Raw genomic sequence first — 23,774 nt, forward strand, 5'->3', positions numbered from 1 at the left:
TACTAATTGCCCACTTGTGGGATTTCAGTCTCGTCTCCAGCCTCTCTAAAAGTGGCCCGGAGCCCTGACCCTAGATCATGTTGGTGGTCTTTCTCTGGTGGCAACCTAAGACTATCTACATGTGTCCAGCCCTCCAGTGATATTCAGGGATAGTGCTATTGTCAGACAAACCAATGACCTAAGGTACCCAGGGAAATAAAATGCTCCGATCAGAAAATGATATTCCAAGAAGTTAGAGATTATCTTTCAGAAGCTAAGGTCAAAGGGCAGAAGTCTTTCTGCATAAGGTTAAAGCATTTACTACTCATCTTTTTCTCATAAGCCTTTGATTTGGATTTCAATGGTAAATATATTCATTATGATTATAACTATGCCCTTGGGCTTTCTGAGGTTCAAGGTAGATGTATGTAATACAACAGAGATTAAGGAACTTCAATTCATTTCAGTCACTCTGTCGTGTGCAACTCTTTGTGACCCCATGGACTGCAGCATGCCAGACCTCCCTGTCCATCACCAACTCCCAGAGTTTACCAAACTCATGTCCATTGAGTCAGTGATGCCATCCAACCATCTCATCCTCTGCCACCCCCTTCTCCTCCTGCCCACAATCCCTCCCATCATCAAGGTCTTTTCCAATGAGTCAGCTCCTCACATCAGGTAGCCAAAGTATTGGAGTTTCAGATTCATCATCAGTCCTTCCATTGAATACTCAGGACTGATTTCCTTTAGGATGGACTGGCTGGTTCTCCCTGAAGTCCAAGGGACTCTCAAGAGTCTTCTCCAACACCACAGTTCAAAAGCATCAATTCTTCAGCGCTCAGCTTTCTTCATGGTCCAACTGTCACATCCATACATGACCACTGGAAAAACCATAGCCTTGACTAGATGGAACTTTGTTGGCAAAGTACTGTCTCTGCTTTTTAATATGCTGTCTAGGTTGGTCATAACTTTTCTCCCAAGGAGTAAGCGTCTTTTAATTTCATGGCTGTTGTCACCATCTGCAGTGATTTTGGAGCCCAAAAAAGTAAAGTCTGACACTGTTTCCATTGTTTCTCCATCTATTTTACATGAAGTGATGGGACCGGATGCCATGATTTTTGTTTTCTGAATGTTGAGCTTTAAGCCAACTTTTTCACTCTCCTCTTTCACTTTCATCAAGAGGCTCTTTAGTTCTTCTTCACTTTCTGCCATAAGGGTGGTATCATCTACATATCTGAGGTTATTGATATTTCTCCCAGCAATCTTGATTCCAGCTTGTGTTTCATCCAGCCCAGCATTTCTCATGATGTACTCTGCATATAAGTTAAATAAGCAGCGTGACAATACACAGCCTTGACATACTCCTTTCCCTATTTGGAACCAGTCTGTTGTTCCATGTCCAGTACTAACTGTTGCTTCCTGATTTGCATACAGATTTCTCAAGAGGCAGGTCAAGTGGTCTGGTATTCCCATCTTTTGAAGAATTTTCCACAGTTGATTGTGATCCACACAGTCAAAGGCTTTGGCATAGTCAATAAAGCAGAAGTAGGTGTTTTTCTGGAACTCTCTTGCTTTTTTGATGATCCAGCATATGTTGGCAATTTGATCTCTGGTTCCTCTGCCTTTTCTAAATCCAGCTTAAACATCTGGAAGTTCACGGTTCATTTATTGTTGAAGCCTAGCTTGGAGAATTTTGAGCATTACTTTACCAGCATGTGAGATAAGTGCAATTGTGTGGTAGTTTGAGCATTCTTTGGCATTGCCTTTCTTAGTGATGGAATGGCCCTTTTCCAGTCCTGTGGCCACTGCTGAGTTTTCCAAATTTGCTGACATATTGACTGCAGCACTTTCACAGCATCATCTTTTAGGATTTGAAATAGCTCAACTGGAATTCCATCACCTCCATTAGCTTTGTTTGTAGTGATGCTTCCTAAGGCCACTTGACTTCACATTCCAGGATGTTTGGCTCTAGGTAAGTGATCACACCATTGTGATTATCTGGGTCATGAAGATTTTTGTAGAGTTTTAACTTTGTAAGGTAATTAGTTTATAGTACAAGATTTATGGAGGCAAGGGACTAGGGGCTGAGGGTGATAGGTGTAAAGGGCTGTATGTGTGTGCATGCTCAGTCAGTTCAGTTGTGTCTGACTTTTGACCCTATTGACTGTAGCCCGCCAAGCTCCTCAGTTCATGGGATTCTCCAGGTAAGAATGTGTTTCCATGCCCTCCTCCAGGGGATCTTCTGATCCAGGGACCAAATCCATCTCTTCTGTGTCTCCTGCATTACAGGTGGATTCTTTACCACTTAGCCACTGAGGAATCTCCAAAAGGCTGTATAGTAAAAATGAAAGTTGCTCAGTCATGTCCAGCTCTTTGCAACCCCAAAGAAGTACGACCCCTATACAGTCCATGGAATTCTCCAGTCTAGAACACTAGAGTGGGTAGCTTTTCCCTTCTCCGGGGGATCTTAACAACCCAGGGATTAAACCCAGATCTCCCACATTGCAGGTGGATTCTTTACCAGCTGAGCCACAGGGGAAGCCTAAAAGGCTGTATCATGCTTGTCAAAAACCCAGACCTTGGTATTATGGCCTAGAACAAACACTGCAGGAGTTCTTTCACTTGATGGCAATATTGAAGGAGTAGACTGCCACCAAGATCTAGTATTGGCCTAGGAGCGAAAGCTAGTTCTGCACCTCAGGATGCAAAGAGCGTGGACAGTAGCCTACACAATACATATAGAGGTATTCTTCAAAGCTCCCCTAACTAACAAGATCACCTTACCTTCTGACTTCCGGAATTCTGTTACCACTTATGTTAAGCTACTCTAGTCATATCTCTACTGGGCATTGGTTCCAGGACTCCACCAAAGTTACCAAAACCCGTGGGTACTTAAGTTACTTATAAAATGGCTTGGTCCAATTGGCCCTCTGTACCTGTGGATGCAAAACCCACAGATATGGAGGGCTGACTGCATGTTAGACAGGAGTCTGAAGTTGTTTTTAGGAGAAACACTGGAACTAAATTCTGACAGATGAAGGAAAGAAAAGAGAAATATTAATATGTAAATCATGAAAACTCCATGAGGGCCTGATGGAAAAAGATGAGAAAGAATTCCCAACCCCACTTTGCCTCTTCTATTTGTTAGTCCAGCAGAGCTCATAGTATGGTTCAAAAAACAAACAAAAAAAGACTCATGGGAAGTCTTGCTTACTTGCTTATCCTTAGGCAACTATACAGAACAGAGAATACCATAAACACTGGAGTTAAATATCTGGGTAAAAACCTGCTACTAATACCCTGTGAATAGGGCACCTCAACAAAGCTTCCTGAGTTCCTGTCACTTCAGTTCTAGTTTGAGAATAATATCAACTCCCTCAAAGAGTAGATTGAAGCTTAAATGAGATAGCATATGGGAAAGCTTCTGTTAAATGTACATTTTCTTAACTATTATACAAATAGGCCATTATCAGTTGAGTAGATTGGAAAACATAGCTTTTAACTTTTTATTTCCAATTTCTGATAATGTGTGAGTGCATGCATGCTCAGTAGCTACCATCATGCCCCACTCTTTGCAACCTCATGGACTGTAGCTGGCCATGCTCCTTTGTCCATGGAATTTTCTAGGCAAGCACACTGGAGTGGGTTGCCATACCCTCTTCCAGGGGATCTTCCTGACCCAGGAATCGATCCTGCAATTCCTGAGTCTCCTGTATTGCAGGCAGATTCTTTACTGCAAAGTCAGGGGGGAAGCCCATCTATATATATATGTGTATATAAATTCTTTTATTAAAATAAGACATAGGCTGACTCTAAATTTTAAATAGTTGTTCCAGTTGTTTTTTCAGGATAAAAAGATGGCAGTTCAAATCCTGATGTATATTCACAAAAGCAATAGAAATTAATGTTAGGTGACATGGATGAAATAAAGATATCTTCAAAGATATTCAAGGAAAACATACGCAAACTTTTCCTGAGAGGTTATAAAAGTAGTGTACATAGATTTACTAAATAATTAGACTCTATTTTGTAAGCCATAGAAATTGCAATTGGCAGATCAGAAAATCAAGAATGCTTCTAAATTCTTGTAATCTGTACTTTGATCTAGGATCATGCAGTATATTATGAAAGGGCTTATTTAGATTATTTGTGAACTTAATTTATGTTAATTAATAAAACTGAATGGTTTTGAACATGAGATATATATATATTACATGTTATATACATATGTTTTATATACATATATATGTAATATCTCCTTCAAAGCAACTGAGTCCCACAAAATAATAATACTTGAAGAATATTATCAAAAACAAATACTTCAAGATAGCTCCATAAAAGGGCTATATGGTCATATGCATTTGGAAAATGCAGGAATCTAGATACTCCTCCGAGGGAGTTACAATACACTAATTAACACATTAAGGGCTTCCCAGTACTGGAGGAGGGCATGGCAACCCACTCCAGTGTGCTTGCCTGAAAAACTCCGTAGACAGAGGAGACTGGGGTGGGGGGGCTACAGTCCATGGGGCTGCAGAGTCAGACATGACTGAGTGACCAAGCACGGCACAGCACAGGTGATGGAGTGTAAAGAATCCACTTGCCAATGCAGGAGACAGGAGATGCGGGTTCATCCCTGGGTCGGGAAGATCCCCTGAAAGAGGAAGTAGCAACCCACTCTGGTATTCTTGCCTGAAAAATTCCATGGACAGAAAAGCGTGGTGGGCTACAGTCTATGGGGTCACAAAGAGTCGAACACAACTGAGCACACACACACACACGCAAGTATACACACATACACAGGCTCTAGAAAATCCTACAAGAATGAACACGATATAAGATTATTCGACCTAGAATTTCCTGAACTTATTAAACACAAAAACTTCATTTCCTATAACACTTCTTAAAATCCAGTGGAAATAGTGATCCAGAGAATAAATTTTAAGAAATGTATACCTGTGGCAGATTCATGTTGATGTATGGCAAAACCAATACAATATTGTAAAGTAATTAACCTTCAATTAAAATAAATAAATTTATATTTTAAAAAGAAATATAATAATTCATATTATTCAGATTTTAAAAATATGTGTGTGTGTGTGCTTAGTCACTCAGCCATGTCTGATTCTTTGTGACCCCATGGATTATAGGCCACTAGGCTCCTCTGTCCACAGAATTTTTCAGGCAAGAATACTAGAGTAGGTTTCCATTTCCTACTACAGGGGATCTTTCCCACCCAGGGATCGAACTCAAGTCTCCTGTGTCTCCTGCATTGGCAGGCAGATTCTTTACCACTGCACCAACTGGGAAGCCCTTGAAAAATATAAGGCATTACCTCCTGCACATCCAGCTTTATACTAGTTCAACCAAGAAGGAAGAGGGCACCCTGCACAAGATGCTCCAGGTTGAGAAAAGAGCTAAATGTGTGCAGCTAAATTTCTAGCTTCAGTGTCATCTAGTCTCTCAATTCTCTTGATTATCACTACTCTTTACCTTTTATCTTACCTAGAATTTGACTTTTGACTGTATTTCCTCCAGTTTTGTACTTCGCCTCTTTCAGGAAATGTACCTTTAAATAAGTCTCGAAGATGCCCACAACCAGGTTAACTGGGTCCCTAGGACCATCCTGTTTGGTGAACATCACCGAGGTAACAGACCCACCAGATGCTTCCTTCTATCTCTTACTCCTACTCTCCAGCGCAGTGTTACTAGACTAGCCTGAGAGCAGAGAATCTTGTAAAGAAATTTCACTTTTTCTTTTCTCAACATAAAACACCCTAATCATTCTAGGGTATTTTCGTGATTGACTATCATACTGGTAGTTTCTAACAGTGACCAGCCTAAATTCTAATACAGAAGTGTGGAAAGTTGCATTCCATTCCATCCATTTTACAGTAGATTAAGGAATTTATGGTTTCAAAAATGACTAAGAAATGAAGCTGCACTGTCCAGGCCAACTGACCCATCCCAGTGGCCATTACTGGTGGTGATGCTATGGGTGTATGCCCAGTTCACTTTGCCCAGATATAAATAACTTTGAGTAAAATTTTACCCTTCACACACACATGCAACATATACTTAAAATTCATATGGCAAGCAAAAATTTGTTATACTATTTCAAAAAATACCAAACAGTATTGATTTTTGTTACGGATTTTTTAATCCAGGATTTCCTTTTTCAAATTATGCTTATCAAATTTCTTAAGGGAAAAATGGGACTTTATATAATCAAAAGCCTAAAAGGGGCATTTTAAGTTATGTACATGATAAAATAAGAGAAGTCTGGTATTTTAGAAACAATAACAGCAACAAAACCTTTCGGCAGCAAGCAACAAAAGTGAGTGAAAGTCACTCAGTTGTGTCCAACTCTTTGCAACCCCATGGACTGTATAGTCCATGGAATTCTCCAGGCCAGAATATGGGAGTGGGTAGCCTTTCCCTTCTCCAGAGGATCTTCCCAACCCAGGGACCGAACCCAGGTCTCCTGCATTGCAGGTGGATTCTTTACCAGCTGAGCCACAAGGGAAGCCCAAGAACACTCGAGTAGGTAGCCTATCCCTTCTCCAGGGGATCTTCCAGAAACAGGAATCAAACCGGGGTCTCCTGCACTGTAGGTGGATTCTTTACCAACTGAGCTATGAGGAAAGCCCCAGCAAGCAACAGAATAGAATGACAAATGACTACATGCAAGATTTGGCCATTTGAATGATATAACATTTCTTTTCCTTTGGATTTTTAGCCTCTTTCCCTGGTGGCTCAGAGGTTAAAGCGTCTGCCCGCAATGTGGGAGACTCAGGTTTGATCCCTGGGTTGGGAAGATCCCCTGGAGAAAGAAATGGCAACCCACTTCCAGTATTCTTGCCTGGAGAATCCCATGGAGAGAGGAGCCTGGTAGGCTACAGTCCACGCAGTTGCAAAGAGTTGGACACGACTGAGCGACTTCACTTTCACTTTCACTTTCCATTGTATTATGGCTATATCTTTGAAACACACTTCTACACATAAAATGCCCATCTTAAAATCTTCAATGACATTACATATCCAAGGAGTTGAAACCCAAACTATTCACTTGGCAATAATGAGTGATATGGAGTTAATACACATCTTACTTGCCATAACCCCCCAAGTCCTGCTCCCCACTATGACTTAGTCCCTGGATTTCTTTTAGTGTATTTCTGAGAACACCATTCATCACATTATAATGATTTGTTTTACTATCTCTGTAATGAGAATGCAGGCTTTTCAATAGCAAAGCTATGTATTTCTTACACAGGTTCTAAAAATCCCTCAATACATGTATAACAAGCAAAACTTTAAGTGAAAAAAAGTCATTTAGCTCAAGCTTTTTGCAGGAATATTGTTTTCTCAGCATACTGAACAGGTTTAAACACTAAAACTAAACTATAAATCCTTTATGTCCCTTTCAGGGAAATGATATAAACATTATTTCTCATAAACAAGAGATCTGTTATATTTTAAAGAAACAACGTCACATAGTGACTCAAAGGACAAATTCAGGAGCCAGACTGCTTGAGTTCACACCCTAGCTCTATCGTTTATTACACGTATGACCTCAAGTAAGTTAATTTCTCCTTACTTTCAGTGTGTTATTGCAAAATGGGACTCACCTTAGAAAACTGTTGTGAGTAATTAATGAGCTGACATGCATAAAGCATTGAGGACAGCACCTACCATGTAAAAAGCATGATTTCTGAGTTAGCTCTTACAGTCATTACTATCCGTCTTCAAACTTTTCTAGCCGATCACTAAGGATATCCTGTAGAATCAGATGACCTGGATAGTGCTAGGTCATCCTCTTCTAAGGCTGCCATGCTTGTAATATTAGGTAATTCTCATGCAGCCTTTTTTTTTAAGTGTATCTACATCATGGTTGCTAACACTGGCCATGCAAAGCATACCTGGAAGGCTATTTTAGTAAAAATCACTGTCAAACTTCTATTTTTAAATCAATGTCAGGGTAGTAAACCTTCTGTGTGGATTTCTAATAAGATGTCCCTTTATTATGCTCACAGGAAGATGTCTAACAGTTATTGCTTTACTTTCCTCATAAACAGTCTAGCTGTCCCTTTCCTGTACTTGTCTCAATCCTTGTCAATACTGCCATATCCTTCTGTCAAGTTATGTAAAGCAGAATGCAATCGCCTTGACATGGACTTGCTAGAACCCTGCCGAGGGCTTAAGGCTCTAACTCAGTGCATCTTTATGCGGTGAACAAAATAATACTGAATTTTACACTGTCAGCTCATGTTAAGAATGCCTATCAATTTATCTCCATAATATAACCTGTGCTTCATCTCAGAGTATCTCCTAGTAATGCTCATTTAGGACTGCAGATTAATAGGCATGTTCAATTAATGATTTTGCATTTTTTCCCAATTAAATCTTCTTCCCCCACTAATTTTATAATTCAATTAAAATAAGCCATCAAGTTTTCTTAGCATGATTTGCTCTTTATGAACCCCCTGCCACTTTTTCCCCATTTTCATTGTTTCAGTAGGCCTACCGCTGAAATGAAGCTGTGGAGATAGGAAATGTTTTCTAAACTTTCTAGATTAGATCACCAGGGCTGCTGTAACAAACCGAGCAGTTTAAACAACAGAAATGTATTGTCTCTCAGCTCTACAGGCTGGAAGCCTGAGATCAAAGTGTCAGCAGGGTTGCTTCCATCTGAGTGCTGGGTGGAAAAATCCTTTCCATGACTCTCTTCTAGCCTCTTGTGATTGGCTAGCAATCCTTGGCATTCTTTGGATTATTAATGCCTCACTCTGATTTCTGCCCTCTTCTTCCCATGGTATTCTCTCTGTGTGCATACCTGCATGTCCAAATTTCCCCTTTTAATCAGTATATATTGGATTGTATTTACTTTCATACAATCACATCTTAATTAATTATACCTACAACAATCATATTTTTAAATAAGGTCACATTATAAGCTACTGGGGATGAGAATTTCAACATACAAATTTAGGGTGACACAATTCAACCTGTACCACTTCTCAAATTAAAAATGCTCTTGGGGACAAGCCACTCTAAGGAGATTCTTTGTTCTGATCACCTATCTGCATAGAAGAGATATATCCTGCAAAGAGCTTGCTGGGCTCCTTGATTGGAATCCACTGGTTGGCTGAAAATCACACCTGTGACCCAACACCCAAAGTTTGCTCAGATTTCCCACAGAATGGGAAGCGAAACAACCACAGGCGCCTTTCCCCCTTCACTTAGTGCATTTCCCCTACAGATTTTCAGGGAATATACAATCAATAAAAAGAAGCAATGCATTAATTACCATATATTAACACATATATGTGGAATCTAGAAAAATAATACAGATGAACCTATTTCCAAGACAGGAACAGAGATGCAGACGTAAGGAGCAGACATGTGGACACAGCAGGGGAAGGAAAGGGCAGGACAAATTGGGAAATTATGATCGATATATATACACTACCATCCACAAAACAGATAGCCCCTGGAAACCTGCTATAAACCACAAGAAGCTCAGCTTGGTGCTCTGTGATGGCCTAGAGGGGTGGGAATTTGGGGGTGGGTGGGAGGGAGGCCCAAGAAGGAAGGGATATACATATGCATATGGCTGATTCATTTCATATGCTTCAGCTGGGTACAAATATGGACAAATAAGAGTGTTCGCCTCATAGACTTGTTGTAAGGATTAACAATTTGATCCATACAAATTGTTTAGAACTGTGCTTGGTACATGGAAGGTACACAGGAAAATTAGAGCTCATTATTTTACAAATGATGACAATAAGCTGTAGGGCTATAAAATGCCATCTCCAAGATATTGCAAATGGTCATTGGTAAGACCCAACCTCTAGCCCAGAACTTCAGAGGTTTTCCATGTCAACAGACAGCATTCCAGCAACATTCTATTTTTAAAGTGCCTAAACATCACACTTGAAGAAAATGAGAGGTCTGGGGACTCTGGTATAGGAATAAAGTACCAAACAGTAGGGTTGTATATTCAAGAAACTCTGCCTAAAAGCCTGCCTGCTCAGGGATTGATTTTAGGGAAGGCAAAGTCCTTGAAGAATCAGTAACCACCTTTGTAAGAGGTTCTGGAAAAGCTAGTTTGACTGGACAAAGAAAAGCTAAGGAACTGCTGCCCTGGACATAAGAAAAGCTGTTTTTGCCATGTCCCATGTGCATCTCTTCTTGAAGCCAAGAGAATTACTTGTATTATTATTATTATCCCTTGAGTTTGCTCTGTTTTTAATATATCTGGGAAATATTCTATCTCCTATGCCAAATTTCATATTATTGTTCTGTTCCTCTTTAAGAATAAGTTGTACTTTGTGTTTTCAAATCTTTTCCTAAAACTTCCTTTATTTCCAAGCATCACCTTTAGCAACCCTCTCTTGTTTTCTTTAGGACAGAACTATCCTCTGTCATAGCATTCATGAGCTATATTAGAATCACTAATTTCCTGGTCTCTATTTCCTATCACACTAAGGATACCACATTTGTTTTGGAATCTGTAGCACTTAGCACACAGACTAGGCATGAGATATTAATATCTACTGACTAACTGAAAGACTGGCTAGAAGAATGAATGAATGAATATGTAAATGAAAGAAATAAGATGTCTGAGCCTTAGCATCTCACTATTAGGCACATTATAATTTAACTTGACCTCTGACCAGGGAAAAGGAAGATGGAATAAGTGATGAGGAATGAAAGGAGTGACTCTGTGTGTGATATTAATCAGTTGATGGAGCTCCAAGTTGTTTTGCCTGGATCCATAGAATTAAAAAAGAGAAAATTTAACTACTAGCTATCTAGCTTGATTTGCATGTGTTCAAATCTTCAAAGTACTCCCTTTGATTCCTTTAATCAATAGCTATTTTAGAAAGCTCTTCATTACTTCCTAATTGTCCAAATTCATTTTCTTCATTTTTCCTTATTAGAGGCAGATTTTTCAAATGAGTTAAGTAGATCAGCAATTTTAGAATCATTATCAACTTCAAGCATTTCTCTCAGTTATTAGCATGTCCCTTCTCTCTCTGGACTAGATTCTTTTCTCTATTTTTATAAGGCCCATCTGGCTCATTTTATTGACTTATTTTTCCCATACATATCAAATAAAGTCAACTTTATTCTATACTGAGAGCAATCCATGTTTACAATAACACTGATCCTAGATATTTTATCAGACATCTCATTTTAGATGAAGATGCAAGTGATTCTCCATTATGTTACCATGTCAAAAAATAAGTAAATAATTAGCACTCATCTAGGTTTTAATCCATCCCAACCAAATAAGCTTATAAAGTCATTGCCATGGCCCACAAAACATTTCACAAATAATTAAAATGAATATTTTGATCCTTAAGTACATTGTAATTTAAAAAAACACATATTCATTGAACCTAACAATCCCACTGCTGGGAGTCTGTTTCACAGAATTAAAAGCATCATACTATTGCAGCACTGATACTGTGTCAAAAAGCTGGAAACAAAATGAATGCTCATCAATACATGGGTGGTTGAAATTTTAAGGCATATCAATACCATGGAATGGTATGCAGCTGTTTGTATATGTTTCCAGATGTGCAGGGAAATACAGAAAAGAGTATTGAAAAGATTGTTACTAGGGAGGAGAGAAAATACTGGATGGGAAGAGCAAAGCGGAAAAAGTAATTAAGAAAAAAAGGAGGGCATTTATGATAAAACCATTATATAAGAGATGATCTCATCTATACAAAATTCCATATGTTATATGAATATGATTAAATATACATAAAAGGATAACCACATGATTTTCTGAGGGCAATAGGACTATAGATTTTTACTTTCTTATATTGTATAAACTGCTAATTTTTAATAATTAAAACATTTTAAATTTGAATTATTTTTATCATTTGAATCACTGTTTATATAATTTGAAAAACATCAAATTAATTTTCATTTTGATATATATAATATATCTAGAGGGAGACAGAGTAATGCCTATCAGACCAAGGTTTATATACTCATAATTCAGAACTCAAATCCAGCCACTGGATAAGAGATTGGCTTCAAGCAGTGCTTCCAAACTAAAATCCACCTGATTGAGAGAATATGTATATATATATCTTATCAATTCTGTTCTTTTTAAAACAATCTTTTCTAATTTCTATTTTTAATCTACTCTCAAGACTCATCTAATATATTAACTGTATTCTTAACTGTATTCTTCACTTGTCTCACCAAATATTTGATTTTCTAGAAAGTCTTCAAAATTCCTCCATCAAACTCCTAAATTTCTATACTTTACGATATCTCATTTTGCTGGATGAAATGTGAAATCATATAGGAGATTCCTGAACTTCTACTTCAGGATATATATCCCTTGGGGTTCATCAATTTTTCTTTTTACATTCAACAGGAGTTCTACAGTGAGAGATGAAACACTGTCAAAATCCATAGGTAAACACACTTGGACAACAGTACTTAAAAGAGCAATGCAGAATCCTAAATGGTATTTTGTGTGGTCCACCTTTCCTCATGACTTCTGAACCTTTCTGTATAAAAACAAATGTGAAAATACATACTTATTCTGCATGTGTTTAAAATCATCCAGTATTTTCACCAACTCCAAACTAAAGAATACATCTAGCTACTTGAATTTCAAAAAGCATTTTAATTACTTTGGTAAATAAAAGTTGTTAAGAAATTGGAATAATCAAAATATTCAAGTACTAATGTAGAAAAATAAAGAATAAATTAATCCAGGTATAATTTTGAGGCTATTATCATTACCATATGTCTCTTTGATTACCTTTCTCCTCAGGGACTTGATGTTTTACAAAATCTAGTCTACCAAAACAAATGAATTAATAAAGTAATAACTGATTTTTAAAAATTTTAATGAATCAATGACATGTATAATTGCCCATCACAGATAATGATCAAGATGAGGAAACCAGTGTGGCACAAATAGTTCAAGCAATGTGTTTAGGGGCAAATAATTTGGTCTCATGGAACAATGTATAGCTTCAGTTACCATCTTAAAATTAATAGAAACAACTGAAGACACTCTCCAGAGCTCAGACCTCTGTTTTCAAATCAGTGTTCCATAGTCAAAGAATAAATTGGGATAGAAAATCAGCTTTATTTTAATTCACAATTTTTAAAAAAGGAAACAACTTAGAGAAGAATATCAAGATTAATTTACAAGAAGAATAGCTTTGAGGTGCCCAGGAAAAAAATATGAGCCTGACCGTTATGCCAAGGGCAGAGGAGACAAATGAATATGAGTGATGAGCTCTCAGCAACCTTCCAGCTTCACTGACAAAGATTCAAGTAATGGATAAGAGAAGGCAAATGTATCAGCAGAAGATAATGAAGACAATATTTTTGTTCACTTTTTATACCTATTTCTTTAACTTCTATGTGATAGGTTTGGTTTTGTTTTCCCTGCCTTGAAAAGATAAATGCAGATGGATTCACATCCTCCAGAGACTAGAATCAGATGATCAAGTCGAAACAAATCCTTTTGAAAGCACCCAATCTCATAGCAGATGCAGTAAAAGACACATCATTGGCCATTTTGAGAATTTCCTGCCCAAGAAACATCTTAAACACACATGTCCAAAATTGACAGTTGTTAAGCTCCAACCTTGAAAACTAGCTTACCAAGTTTTGACACATTGAGAATCATGCAAGTGTCAGGTTTTTTGTGCTTTTTTTTACAAAACACAAAGGATAGAAAAGTAGTAAATATCACATCATGTTGAATTTGTCTTAATCCTCACTTTATTCATTCATAAATCACATAAATCTCACAGAATACTGTACCAGCATTTTCAAACCATGGCTCCATTAAAGATTTAACTTCTGAAAGTCAGAAAGAGGTTTTCTTATTAAGCTGTGATTTCCCTTACAAAATAGACTATTTTATACTTAACTGCTACCCTTTGAACTCTTATAGTGAATAATTAAAACTAAAGTGCAGAGCATAATTTTCAATGCTGAGTACACTGTAGGTTGTAGGTTTTTGCTTAGTGGCTGATTTCAAATGCTCACCAATCCCCAGAGGGATAACCCTGCCATTAGTTTGAATCGACAAAATTGGCTGGCCCCTAAAAGCAAGGCAGACAGCTCCAAATCATAATAAAATGGTCTTGTTGGCAACTCACCATATTGACAGTGGGGTCCCTGAAAACCCTCCGAACACTGGCACCACTGGACTTCACCCTCTGAGCATCTCTTCCCATGGACACAAGTCCCCACTGCAGAGCCAGCTAAAACAAAGGTAGACAAGAAGGCTGGAGAGAACAGAGTATAGGGAAGGAAAGAAAATCCTCAGTGTAAGCATCAAGTTGCTAATATAGACACCATCTAGAAATTTCTACCAGCTCCTCTAGCCTCTCCATCAAAAACAGTTTTTTTCCTTACCAATAAAGGCCATTGCCTTCTAAAGCCTTGTAGAACTCTATATATGGTAACATCTGTATCACTTTGAAGCCTGTAGAAATGCCCCACCCCAGACCTACTGAATCAGAATCCATACCTTAACAAGGTACTAGCTGATTTGTATTCAGATTCAAGTTTGAGTAGTAATGGCCTTTATGGGAAACAAATTTGTTAAGGAGTGGATATATGTATATGTATAACTGATTCACTTTGCTGTACACCTGAAACTAACAGAGCATTGTAAATCAACTCCACTCCAATAAAAACTAAAGGAAAAAAAAGAAGCACTAGTCTAAAGGAACTCCATGAAGATGGCTGTGCCACCCAAGCAAATCTAAAACACAAGCAGGAAATACAAACACTTATCAGAGGCAAAGGACTGTGCTAGGTGCCACACAAGATAAAGAATTCATCTCACAGTCATTAATTTCCAGGAGTCTATAATATAGTTGAGATGACATGTGGGCAGATATATTTACTGAGCTTAAGCCACTGATCTTCAGTGGCCTAGCACTGCATGAAAATACAATGACCCCCCCACCCAGTGTACCCCTCAACCCTAAGCCTGCTTAATATGGAAAGCCTGAGGCAACTTCACCAAAATCATTCAAGAGCAGAAAGCATGGTGGGGAAGGGAGCAGGATGCCGACAAACTCCCGAAGGTGCAGGATAACAGGAGAGATGAATGGTTGTGCTGTGGTCTGCATTGATTGCAACACACTGAAGCATTTTAAGTGACTTGGCAATAACCATAAACACATAGGTAATGGAGTCGCTAAACGGATTCGTTTCTCTGGTGTGGATGAACTATACAATGTTGCTAGTTCCGCTGCTCAAGGGCTGTCAGAGAGACACCAAAGGTCCTGAAATACCCTCACTAGAGGTTTGTGAAAGGACTGCATACTTCATCTTAAAAAGTAAACTGCCTCCCTAGTTCTGCAATTAATCACGACAAGCACAAGTCAAGAAATCCCATTTAGATTTCCCTCTGGACTTTTGAATCAGCCATGGATTACAAATCTGATGATATGGGAAAGGGGCAAACAGCAAAGGGAGATGGAAGCTTACTAGGCGTAACCTGTCTGGCTTTAAATAAACTGCCTTTTACATAAAGAGACAGAATATAAAGCCGCAGTTCCGTGGGTCCTGAGTTCTGACCTATCATTAGCAGTGCTTAACAGAAAGGCTTTCTGCAGATTTCTGTGCATGCCATGTGTGCATCTTCAGTCCAAAGAGATGCTCTGAATCTGTGGTGAGTCTAAAGATGCCTAAAGCTTGACAAGCATGATATGATTGAAGCCCCGAACAGAGTGAGACCATTACTTGTAGTGACAGAGAGTTAGACAGGAAGAATGATAACTTACAGCACAGGCAGCCAGGCTCATTGTCCCACCGGCTCCAACCGGGGCAGCACTTGTGGGCCATCTGCTGCTCCAGGCTGTATGCCTGTCTGTAGATGGTGCAGTATCGGGTCCTAAGGAATAAGAATGAGATTGATCCTATTTTCCTCTTAAGGTAATGCTTCGTCTTAAGGCCAGAGCTGTCACCTTAAACCCACTATCAAATTCTCCCTGGAACCTAAATCCTGACATGTATACACACATACACACTATATATATATATATATATATATATATATAATATAACAATATATAATTTGTATGCATTATACATGCATGTGCACACACGCACACACACACCTCACTAAATACATAACCAAGATTCAATGTAGATACAGGTTACTGAAAATTAAGAGGGACTGCAAGTCCTGTAGTATAAACTACCCTAAGGGTCACTGAAGCTATGAAAAATGGAACCCATGATTATGAAGAGAATAATGAAATCTAGAATGATAATAAGTCACACGCTTTCAATTTGACAGTGAAATCCCCTCATCATGAGTCCCATGACAGTGTGCATTCTCATCAGTGGTGACATAACCCACAAGGGGCGAACAATTGGTTCTTGGTTCTTGAGAAAAATCTTAGTAATACAATGGTCTGTGGTCCTACACGTGAGCAGAGAACAGAAACAGAAACAAGCATATCTGTGATATTGAACCTTCATGGGGAAGGAGGACAATTACTAAAAGAAAAAGAAAAGTTTACAAAGTCTCCTGGGGGGGAGGACAATAAGGAACAAAAGATTGAACAATGAACAAAATAATGAACAAAACACTACACTATTTCTGCTGACCTCTTAATAGACCTGCTGCTAAGTCACTTCAGTCGTGTCCAACCCCATAGACGGCAGCCCACCAGGCTCCCCCATCCCCGGGATGCTCCAGGCAAGAACACTGGAGTGGGTTGCCATTTCCTTCTCCAATGCATGAAAGTAAAAAGTGAAAGTTAAGTCGCTCAGTTGTATCCAACTCTTAGCGACCCCATGGACTGTAGCCTTCCAGGCTCCTCCACCCATGGGATTTCCCAGGCAAGAGTACAGGAGTGGGCTGCCATTGCCATTTCCATCTTCAGTGGAGTTCAGTTCAGTTGCACAGTCATGTCCGACTCTTTGCAACCCCATGAATCACAGCACGCCAGGCCTCCCTGTGCATCACCAACTCCTGGAGTTCACTCAGACTCAAGTCCATGGAGTCAGTGATGCCATCTGGCCATCTCATCCTCTGTAATCCCCTTCTCCTCCTGACCCCAATCCCTCCCAGCATCAGAGTCTTTTCCAATGAGTCAACTCTTCGCATGAGGTGTCCAAAGTACTGGAGTTTCAGCTTCACCATCATTCCTTCCAAAGAAATCCCAGGGCTGATCTCCTTCAGAATGGACTGGTTGGATCTCCTTGCAGTCCAAGGGACTCTCAAGAGTCTTCTCCAGCACCACAGTTCAAAAGCATGAATACTTTGGTGCTCAGCCTTCTTCACAGTCCAACTCTCACAGCCATACATGACCACAGGAAAAACCATAGCCTTGACTAGACGGACCTTTGTTGGCAAAGTAATGTCTCTGCTTTTTAATATGCTATCTAGGTTGGTCATAACTTTTCTTCCAAGGAGTAAGCGTCTTTTAATTTCATGGCTGTTGTCACCATCTGCAGTGATTTTGGAGCCCCCCAAAATAAAGTCTGACACTGTTTCCACTGTTTCCCCATCTACTTCCCATGAAGTGATGGGACCAGATGCCATGATCTTCATTTTCTGAATGTTGAGCTTTAAGCCAACTTTTTCACTCTCCTCTTTCACTTTCATCAAGAGGCTTTTTAGTTCCTCTTCACTTTCTGCCATAAGGGTGGTGTCATCTGCATATCTGAGGTTATTGAGATTTCTCCCAGCAATCTTGATTCCAGCTTGTGTTTCTTCCAGTCCAGCATTTCTCATGATGTACTCTGCATATAAGTTAAATAAGCAGGGTGACAATACACAGCCTTGACATACTCCTTTTCCTATTTGGAACCAGTCTGTTGTTCCATGTCCAGTTCTAACTGTTGCTTCCTCTGCTGCATACAGATTTCTCAAGAGACAGGTCAGGTAGTCTGGTATTCCCATCTCTTCCAGAATTTTCCACAGTTTATTGTGATCCACACAGTCAAAGGCTTTGGCATAGTCAATAAAGCAGAAATAGATGTTTTTCTGGAACTCTCTTGCTTTTTCCATGATCCAGCGGATGTTGGCAATTTGATTTCTGGTTCCTCTGCCTTTTCTAAAACCAGCTTGAATGTCAGGGAGTTCACGGTTCACGTATTGCTGAAGCCTGGCTTGGAGAATTTTGAGCATTACTTTACTAGCATGTGAGATGAGTGCAATTGTGTGGTAGTTTGAGCATTCTTTGGCATTGCCTTTCTTTGGGGTTGGAATGAAAACTGACCTTTTCCAGTCCTGGGGCCACTGCTGAGTTTTACAAATTTGCTGGCATATTGAGTGTAGCACTTTCACAGCATCATCTTTCAGGATTTGAAACAGCTCAACTGGAACTCCATCACCTCCACTAGCTTTGTTCGTAGTGGTGCTTTCTAAGGCCCACTTGACTTCACATTCCAGGATGTCTGGATCTAGGTGAGTGATCACACTATCGTGATTATCTGGGTCATGAAGATCTTTTTTGTACAGTTCTTCTGTGTATTCTTGCCACCTCTTCTTAATATCTTCCACTTCTGTTAGGTCCAGACCATTTCTGTCCTTTATCGGGACCGTCTTTGCATGAAATGTTCCCTTGGTATCCCTAATTTTCTTGAAGAGATCTCTAGTCTTTCCCATTCTGTTTTTTTCCTCTATTTCTTTGCACTGATCACTAAAGAAGGCTTTCTTATTCTTTGGAACTCTGCATTCAGATGCTTATATCTTTCCTTTTCTCCTTTGCTTTTTGCTTCTCTTCTTTTCACAGCTCTAGACCATAATACCATAATTAGAGATGGACAGGGAGGTCTGGTGTGCTGCAGTCCATGGGGTCGCAAAGAGTCGGTCATGACTGAGCGACTGAACTGAACTGAACTGAACCATAATATCACTAACCCAGATAACTTCCTTCCTATCAAATTGATGTCTTATTTATTCTTTATCCCCAAAGTATTATATTGTCTTCCTCTCACCTATCTTCATATCCCCAGTCCATATCACCTTGTGATATGTGCCTGTGTGCTCATTTGCTTCTCTCATGTCTAACTCTTTGCAATCCCATAGGCTGTAGCCCTCCAGGCTTCTCTGTCCATGAGATTTTCCTGGGAGGAATATTAGAGTGGGTTGCCATGCCCTCCTTCAGGGGATCTTCCCAACCCAGGGATTAAACCCATGTCTCCTGCATTTTAGGTGGATTATTTGTCACTGAGCCACTAAGGAAGCCCAATCCCCTTCATATTCAAAGCCAATTTCAAATTCCACATTCTCCAATTTCTCTTTTTGCATCATGTCAATGTACAGTGTTCTTTCTCCTCTCTTGAAAATAGGATTTAATGTCATTTTTATAACACTTGACTATTCACCATCTTGAAGAAAGAATAGAAAGAAAGAAAGTGAAGTCGCTTAGTTGTATCCGGTTGCGACCCCATGGACTGTAACTTATCAGGCTCCTCTGACCATGGGATTTTCCAGGCAAGAATACTGGAGTGGGTTGCCATTCCCTTCTTCAGGGGATCTTCCCGACCCAGGGATTGAACCTGGGTCTCCTGCATTGCAGGCAGATGCTTTACTTTACTTTCTTTCTTTCTTTTTATGACACTTGATTATTCACCATCTTGAAGTGCCCCCTAATATTTTGGAGATGCATCTCTGTAATAAGGATATAAGTATACGTTTGTTTACTTACATACAAACAAAAGGGATGTCAGTTTGGCATGCCACAACTCCAAACTCAGTTTCATAAATACTTGCTGAATAAAGGAATGCATAAAACTATTAAGCTCTTGACAATAAACCTAAAACATGTTTTATTTATCCATGTTTGCTTTCCCAAATCTGAATGTCTATGTAGTAGTGGACTTTCTTTGGTTTGGACTAATATCAACACGAGTTAAATCTCATGGAAGTGAAAAAAAAAGTGAAAGTTTTAGTCACTCAGCCCTGTCTGACTCCTTTTGACCTGATGAACTGTAGCCTGCCAGGCTCCTCTGTCCATGGAATGCTACAGGCAAGAATACTGGCCCTGTTAGCCATTGCCTTCTTCAGAGGATCTTCCCAACCCAGGGATCATACCCAGGTCTCCTGCATTGCAGGCAAATTCTTTACCGTTTGAGTCTCCAGGGAAGATAAACTTCATGGAAGGGATGCCAAATATCTCATCGAAAAGTCACTTTCAAAATCAGGGACTCGAATATCTACTGTGTACCAAGAATCGTGTCACATGTGTTAAATACGTTTTTAGTTAATCCTTGTAATATCCATGTACAGTATTATTTTTCTAGCTTTACAGACTAAGGAACAAGAAAAGTAGAAATTTTTCAGTGTCACACAGCTAGCAAAAGCCAGAAGTTTTTTCTGATTTAAATTAACTTAAAGGTCCTGAGTATAGACAAAAAAAAAAAACAAAAAACCACTACTCACACATGCAGTGTATATGTAAATATCCACAATTATAAATGATTTAGTCTTATTAAATCTAGTCTTATATTACCAGTGTTCTGCCATTTTTGTATAGTGGCAAATGCCCTTATTTACACATGCCATCAATTTTCTTTAAGTAATACTAGTGATATTAGTAATAATAAATTCATTAATCTAAAGTTACATTTTTAAACTTTGTTTCCTTAATTCAGACAGAATTGATTCATTTACGTAAAACTTGAACCCCTCAGCAAATATTTAAGAAATGCTTAGATATTTTATAAATCTGTTTTTAAAAGTCCCTATGAAGTCTTCACGCATAGAAAAAACACATTTCTCTCCTCTCCCAGGCAGCTGAGTTAACCCTAATTCAAAGACCATAATGAAGTTAAAGAAGTTCTAGGTTTCAAAGTGTTACAAGAGAACCAGGGGCAGGTCAGATGGTAGTTCAGAATCATAGATGCCTTGGATCCAAGTTACACTAAATTTAGCAAACTAACACAATATTTCTTGTGTCTCTCAGCCTTCTGATCCACGGCTTTCAGTGTCTATCCTGTCAAAAAGTAAAATTAATGGCATCTAACCCAAATACCTCACAAAGAAATGAGGTTTGAACTAAAGTAATAATATATTATGTTTCTGAAGGAAAATATATAACTTTAAAGTTCCTCATGGGCATATCTTATGCTTGTGTACTTATATAATTATTTTCTCAAATGTATTGGATGAAATCTTTAGATGAGGTTTAAGCTTTGGCTTTGATTTTTAGAAACAAAGACGAAACAGCGGAACACCTTTACCTTCTTTCATAACCCACACACCACCGTGGGCTGGTGCAGCCCTGTTTCCAGATCTTGATGGCATGCGTGAACGCTTGGACACACGGGCGTCACAGTCCCACCACAGTCAGCTGCTCTTCTTCGCAAACATTTGGCCTTGAAAAAAAAAAAGAATAATAATGCAATAAAAATAGATTACATCTTTATGTTTTATTCATGAATCGTTTGTTCCTTCATTTTCCACAAAAAGCTTGTGGTGACTTACATAAAGTGAGAAAGAAAAATACAGGCAAAGTAGGAAAAAAAAAAGAAAAAACAGACCCAAGAAAAAGAAAAATCAGAACAGATTTTAAAAAACAAGGAGAAATTTAGAAGACAAATGTGAAAGTCGTAAGTTCCCATGTACATGAGAAAACCGAGCTGAAAATTAAGTTCTAAGCTCTTTGGTAGCCAAAATGTATAAAGAAACACAAGTCCAGGATTCTCAATATCCATGAATAAAAAGACAGGCTGATTCAACAAAAGGAGTTAAATTTTTCCTGGAAATTATTCCTGAGCACTATTTTCCATCGGCATGCTTAGTTAATTCAGTTTCACCCATAATATTGGGTAGGCCAAAAAGTCAGGTTTTACTGTAAGATGGTATGGGAAAAACCCGAGAGACCCTTTTGGCCAACCCAATACTTCTTTAAACGCAAATACTTTTCAACCAGCACAATTATATCAACATTTCCTTATGGAAAGCTTATACAAACATACAGGATTGTAGACATATTATCTTTAATTTTTAAATGTCTGGGGATAGATAAAACTCAGGGCTTCCTAAGCGGCACTAGTGGTAAAGAACCCGCCTGCCAGCGCAGGAGACATAAGAGACGCGGGTTCAATCCCTGAGTCAGGAAGATGCCTTGGAGGAGGGCATGGAAACCCACTCCAGTATTCCTGCCTAGAGAATCCCGTGGACAGAGGAGCCTGGTGGGCTATAGTCCATGGGGTCACAAAGAGTCAGACTTGACTGAAGTGACTCAGCACAGCACACAGATAACACTTACCACTTAGAGTGCCAGAATTAAATTCTTTTGTAATTTGAGGAATACTTCACTTAGTGATGAATGATTTACTAGTCCATACCAATTGCGTGGCTTTTGAAAACAATGCTAATTATAACAGCCAGCTGACCAAACACTCAGACTTCTCTTGCATTCAAAGTCACCTGTACGGCACACATGAACCTCCCTAGGGTCAGGCTTTGATGTTCTTTTTTATGAGTCACGAAACTCATAGTCTAGCCAGCTCTCCATACTCATAATCTGCTGAAAATAGAAATGGCTCCTGATTCAGGATGCTAGTCTGTCTCTAAACAGCTCTGTGAACCTGTCTAGTGATAACACTGATAACAACACCTAATATACTGCCTGCACTAAAATCAGTTACTTCACCCTCCACAGCTGCAGTCCCTTTTTGTGATCACTTCATTCCGGGGCTCTGACTAAATCTCACCTTCTGGTTTCACTTACAGTCCAATTCTCACTTCCAGATATACTTTTGAAAGGTGATTTTGGGAACTGTTAACATTACCTAAATGAAATAAAAATTTGTGTTGAACGTTATTTATGAGTTTGTATAGCACATTTTAGTGCTTTAGGTAAATACTGTAATAAAACAATAAATGTAAAAACGACACATAAGTGAGGCATCCATAAAATACTCAATAATTGGGCAGTGGGCCTAAAGAAAATCTTAGCTTTTAAAAATGCCATATTGGGGCTTCCTTGGTGGCTCAATGGTAAAGAATCTGTCTGCCAATGCAGGAGACATGCGTTCAATCCCTTGTCCAGGAAGATCACATATACTGTGGCGCAACGAAGCGCATTCACCACAACTATTGAGCCCATGCTCTAGAGCCTGGGAACTGCAACTATTGAGCCCATGTGCTGCGGTTACTGAAGCCCCAGTGCCTTAGAGCACGTGCTCCAAAACAAGAGAAGTCACCGCAATGAGAAGTCCACCCACCACAACTAGAGTGTAGTCCCCACTCGCTGCAACTACAGAAAAAAAGCCTGCACACCAAGGAAAACCCAGAACAATCAGAAATAAGTAAAGAAAGAAATAATTTCGAATGTCATATTAGATTGTCCTCTATCTTCACCTTCACGTGGACTTACGTGTTTGGGGGAGACAGACTAGCCCTGTTAGAATGAGTTCACCAAACATTTACTTCATCTGTCCATAATTTGAATTTTTATACCTAATACAGTCTTGACCTCTAATTTATAACCTATTTTTTAAATCTATTATTCCATTCATCCAGCCACCCACCCATCTAGTTATTCATCCATTCAACAAATACTGCAACCTACATGTGCCAGAAGCATTGCTCCACCCCAATCTCCACCCTCCACCGCCCAGCTTGCACCCACTACCACCAAGGATTTGAGTATAAGTAGTTTCTTTGGAAAGTGAAGAAAACACCAGTGAGGAAGTGACGAAATGAGACAAGGAAAGAGAGTTAGCCAAGAAAAAAGATATATTATCAAGCCAGGCAACACTAGCTGATGAGCTCCCCAAAGTCGGAAGGAGCCTGGGTATTCATACAC

At 39.2% G+C, this 23,774-nt stretch overlaps 1 protein-coding gene across 1 annotated transcript in view; it reads right to left on the reverse strand.

The window, feature by feature from the left end:
* LOC128052808 (EGF-like and EMI domain-containing protein 1) overlaps positions 1-23,774 on the reverse strand; it is a 616,586-nt gene that overhangs the window by 517,286 nt on the left and 75,526 nt on the right. Inside the window, 3 exon segments of the mRNA XM_052645370.1 lie at positions 14,139-14,243; positions 15,780-15,889; positions 21,199-21,333. Of these exon segments, the coding sequence (XP_052501330.1) occupies positions 14,139-14,243; positions 15,780-15,889; positions 21,199-21,333 (350 nt within the window).

This window comes from Budorcas taxicolor, chromosome 1 (assembly GCF_023091745.1).
Source record: "Budorcas taxicolor isolate Tak-1 chromosome 1, Takin1.1, whole genome shotgun sequence".
NCBI classification, from domain to species: Eukaryota; Metazoa; Chordata; class Mammalia; order Artiodactyla; family Bovidae; genus Budorcas; species Budorcas taxicolor.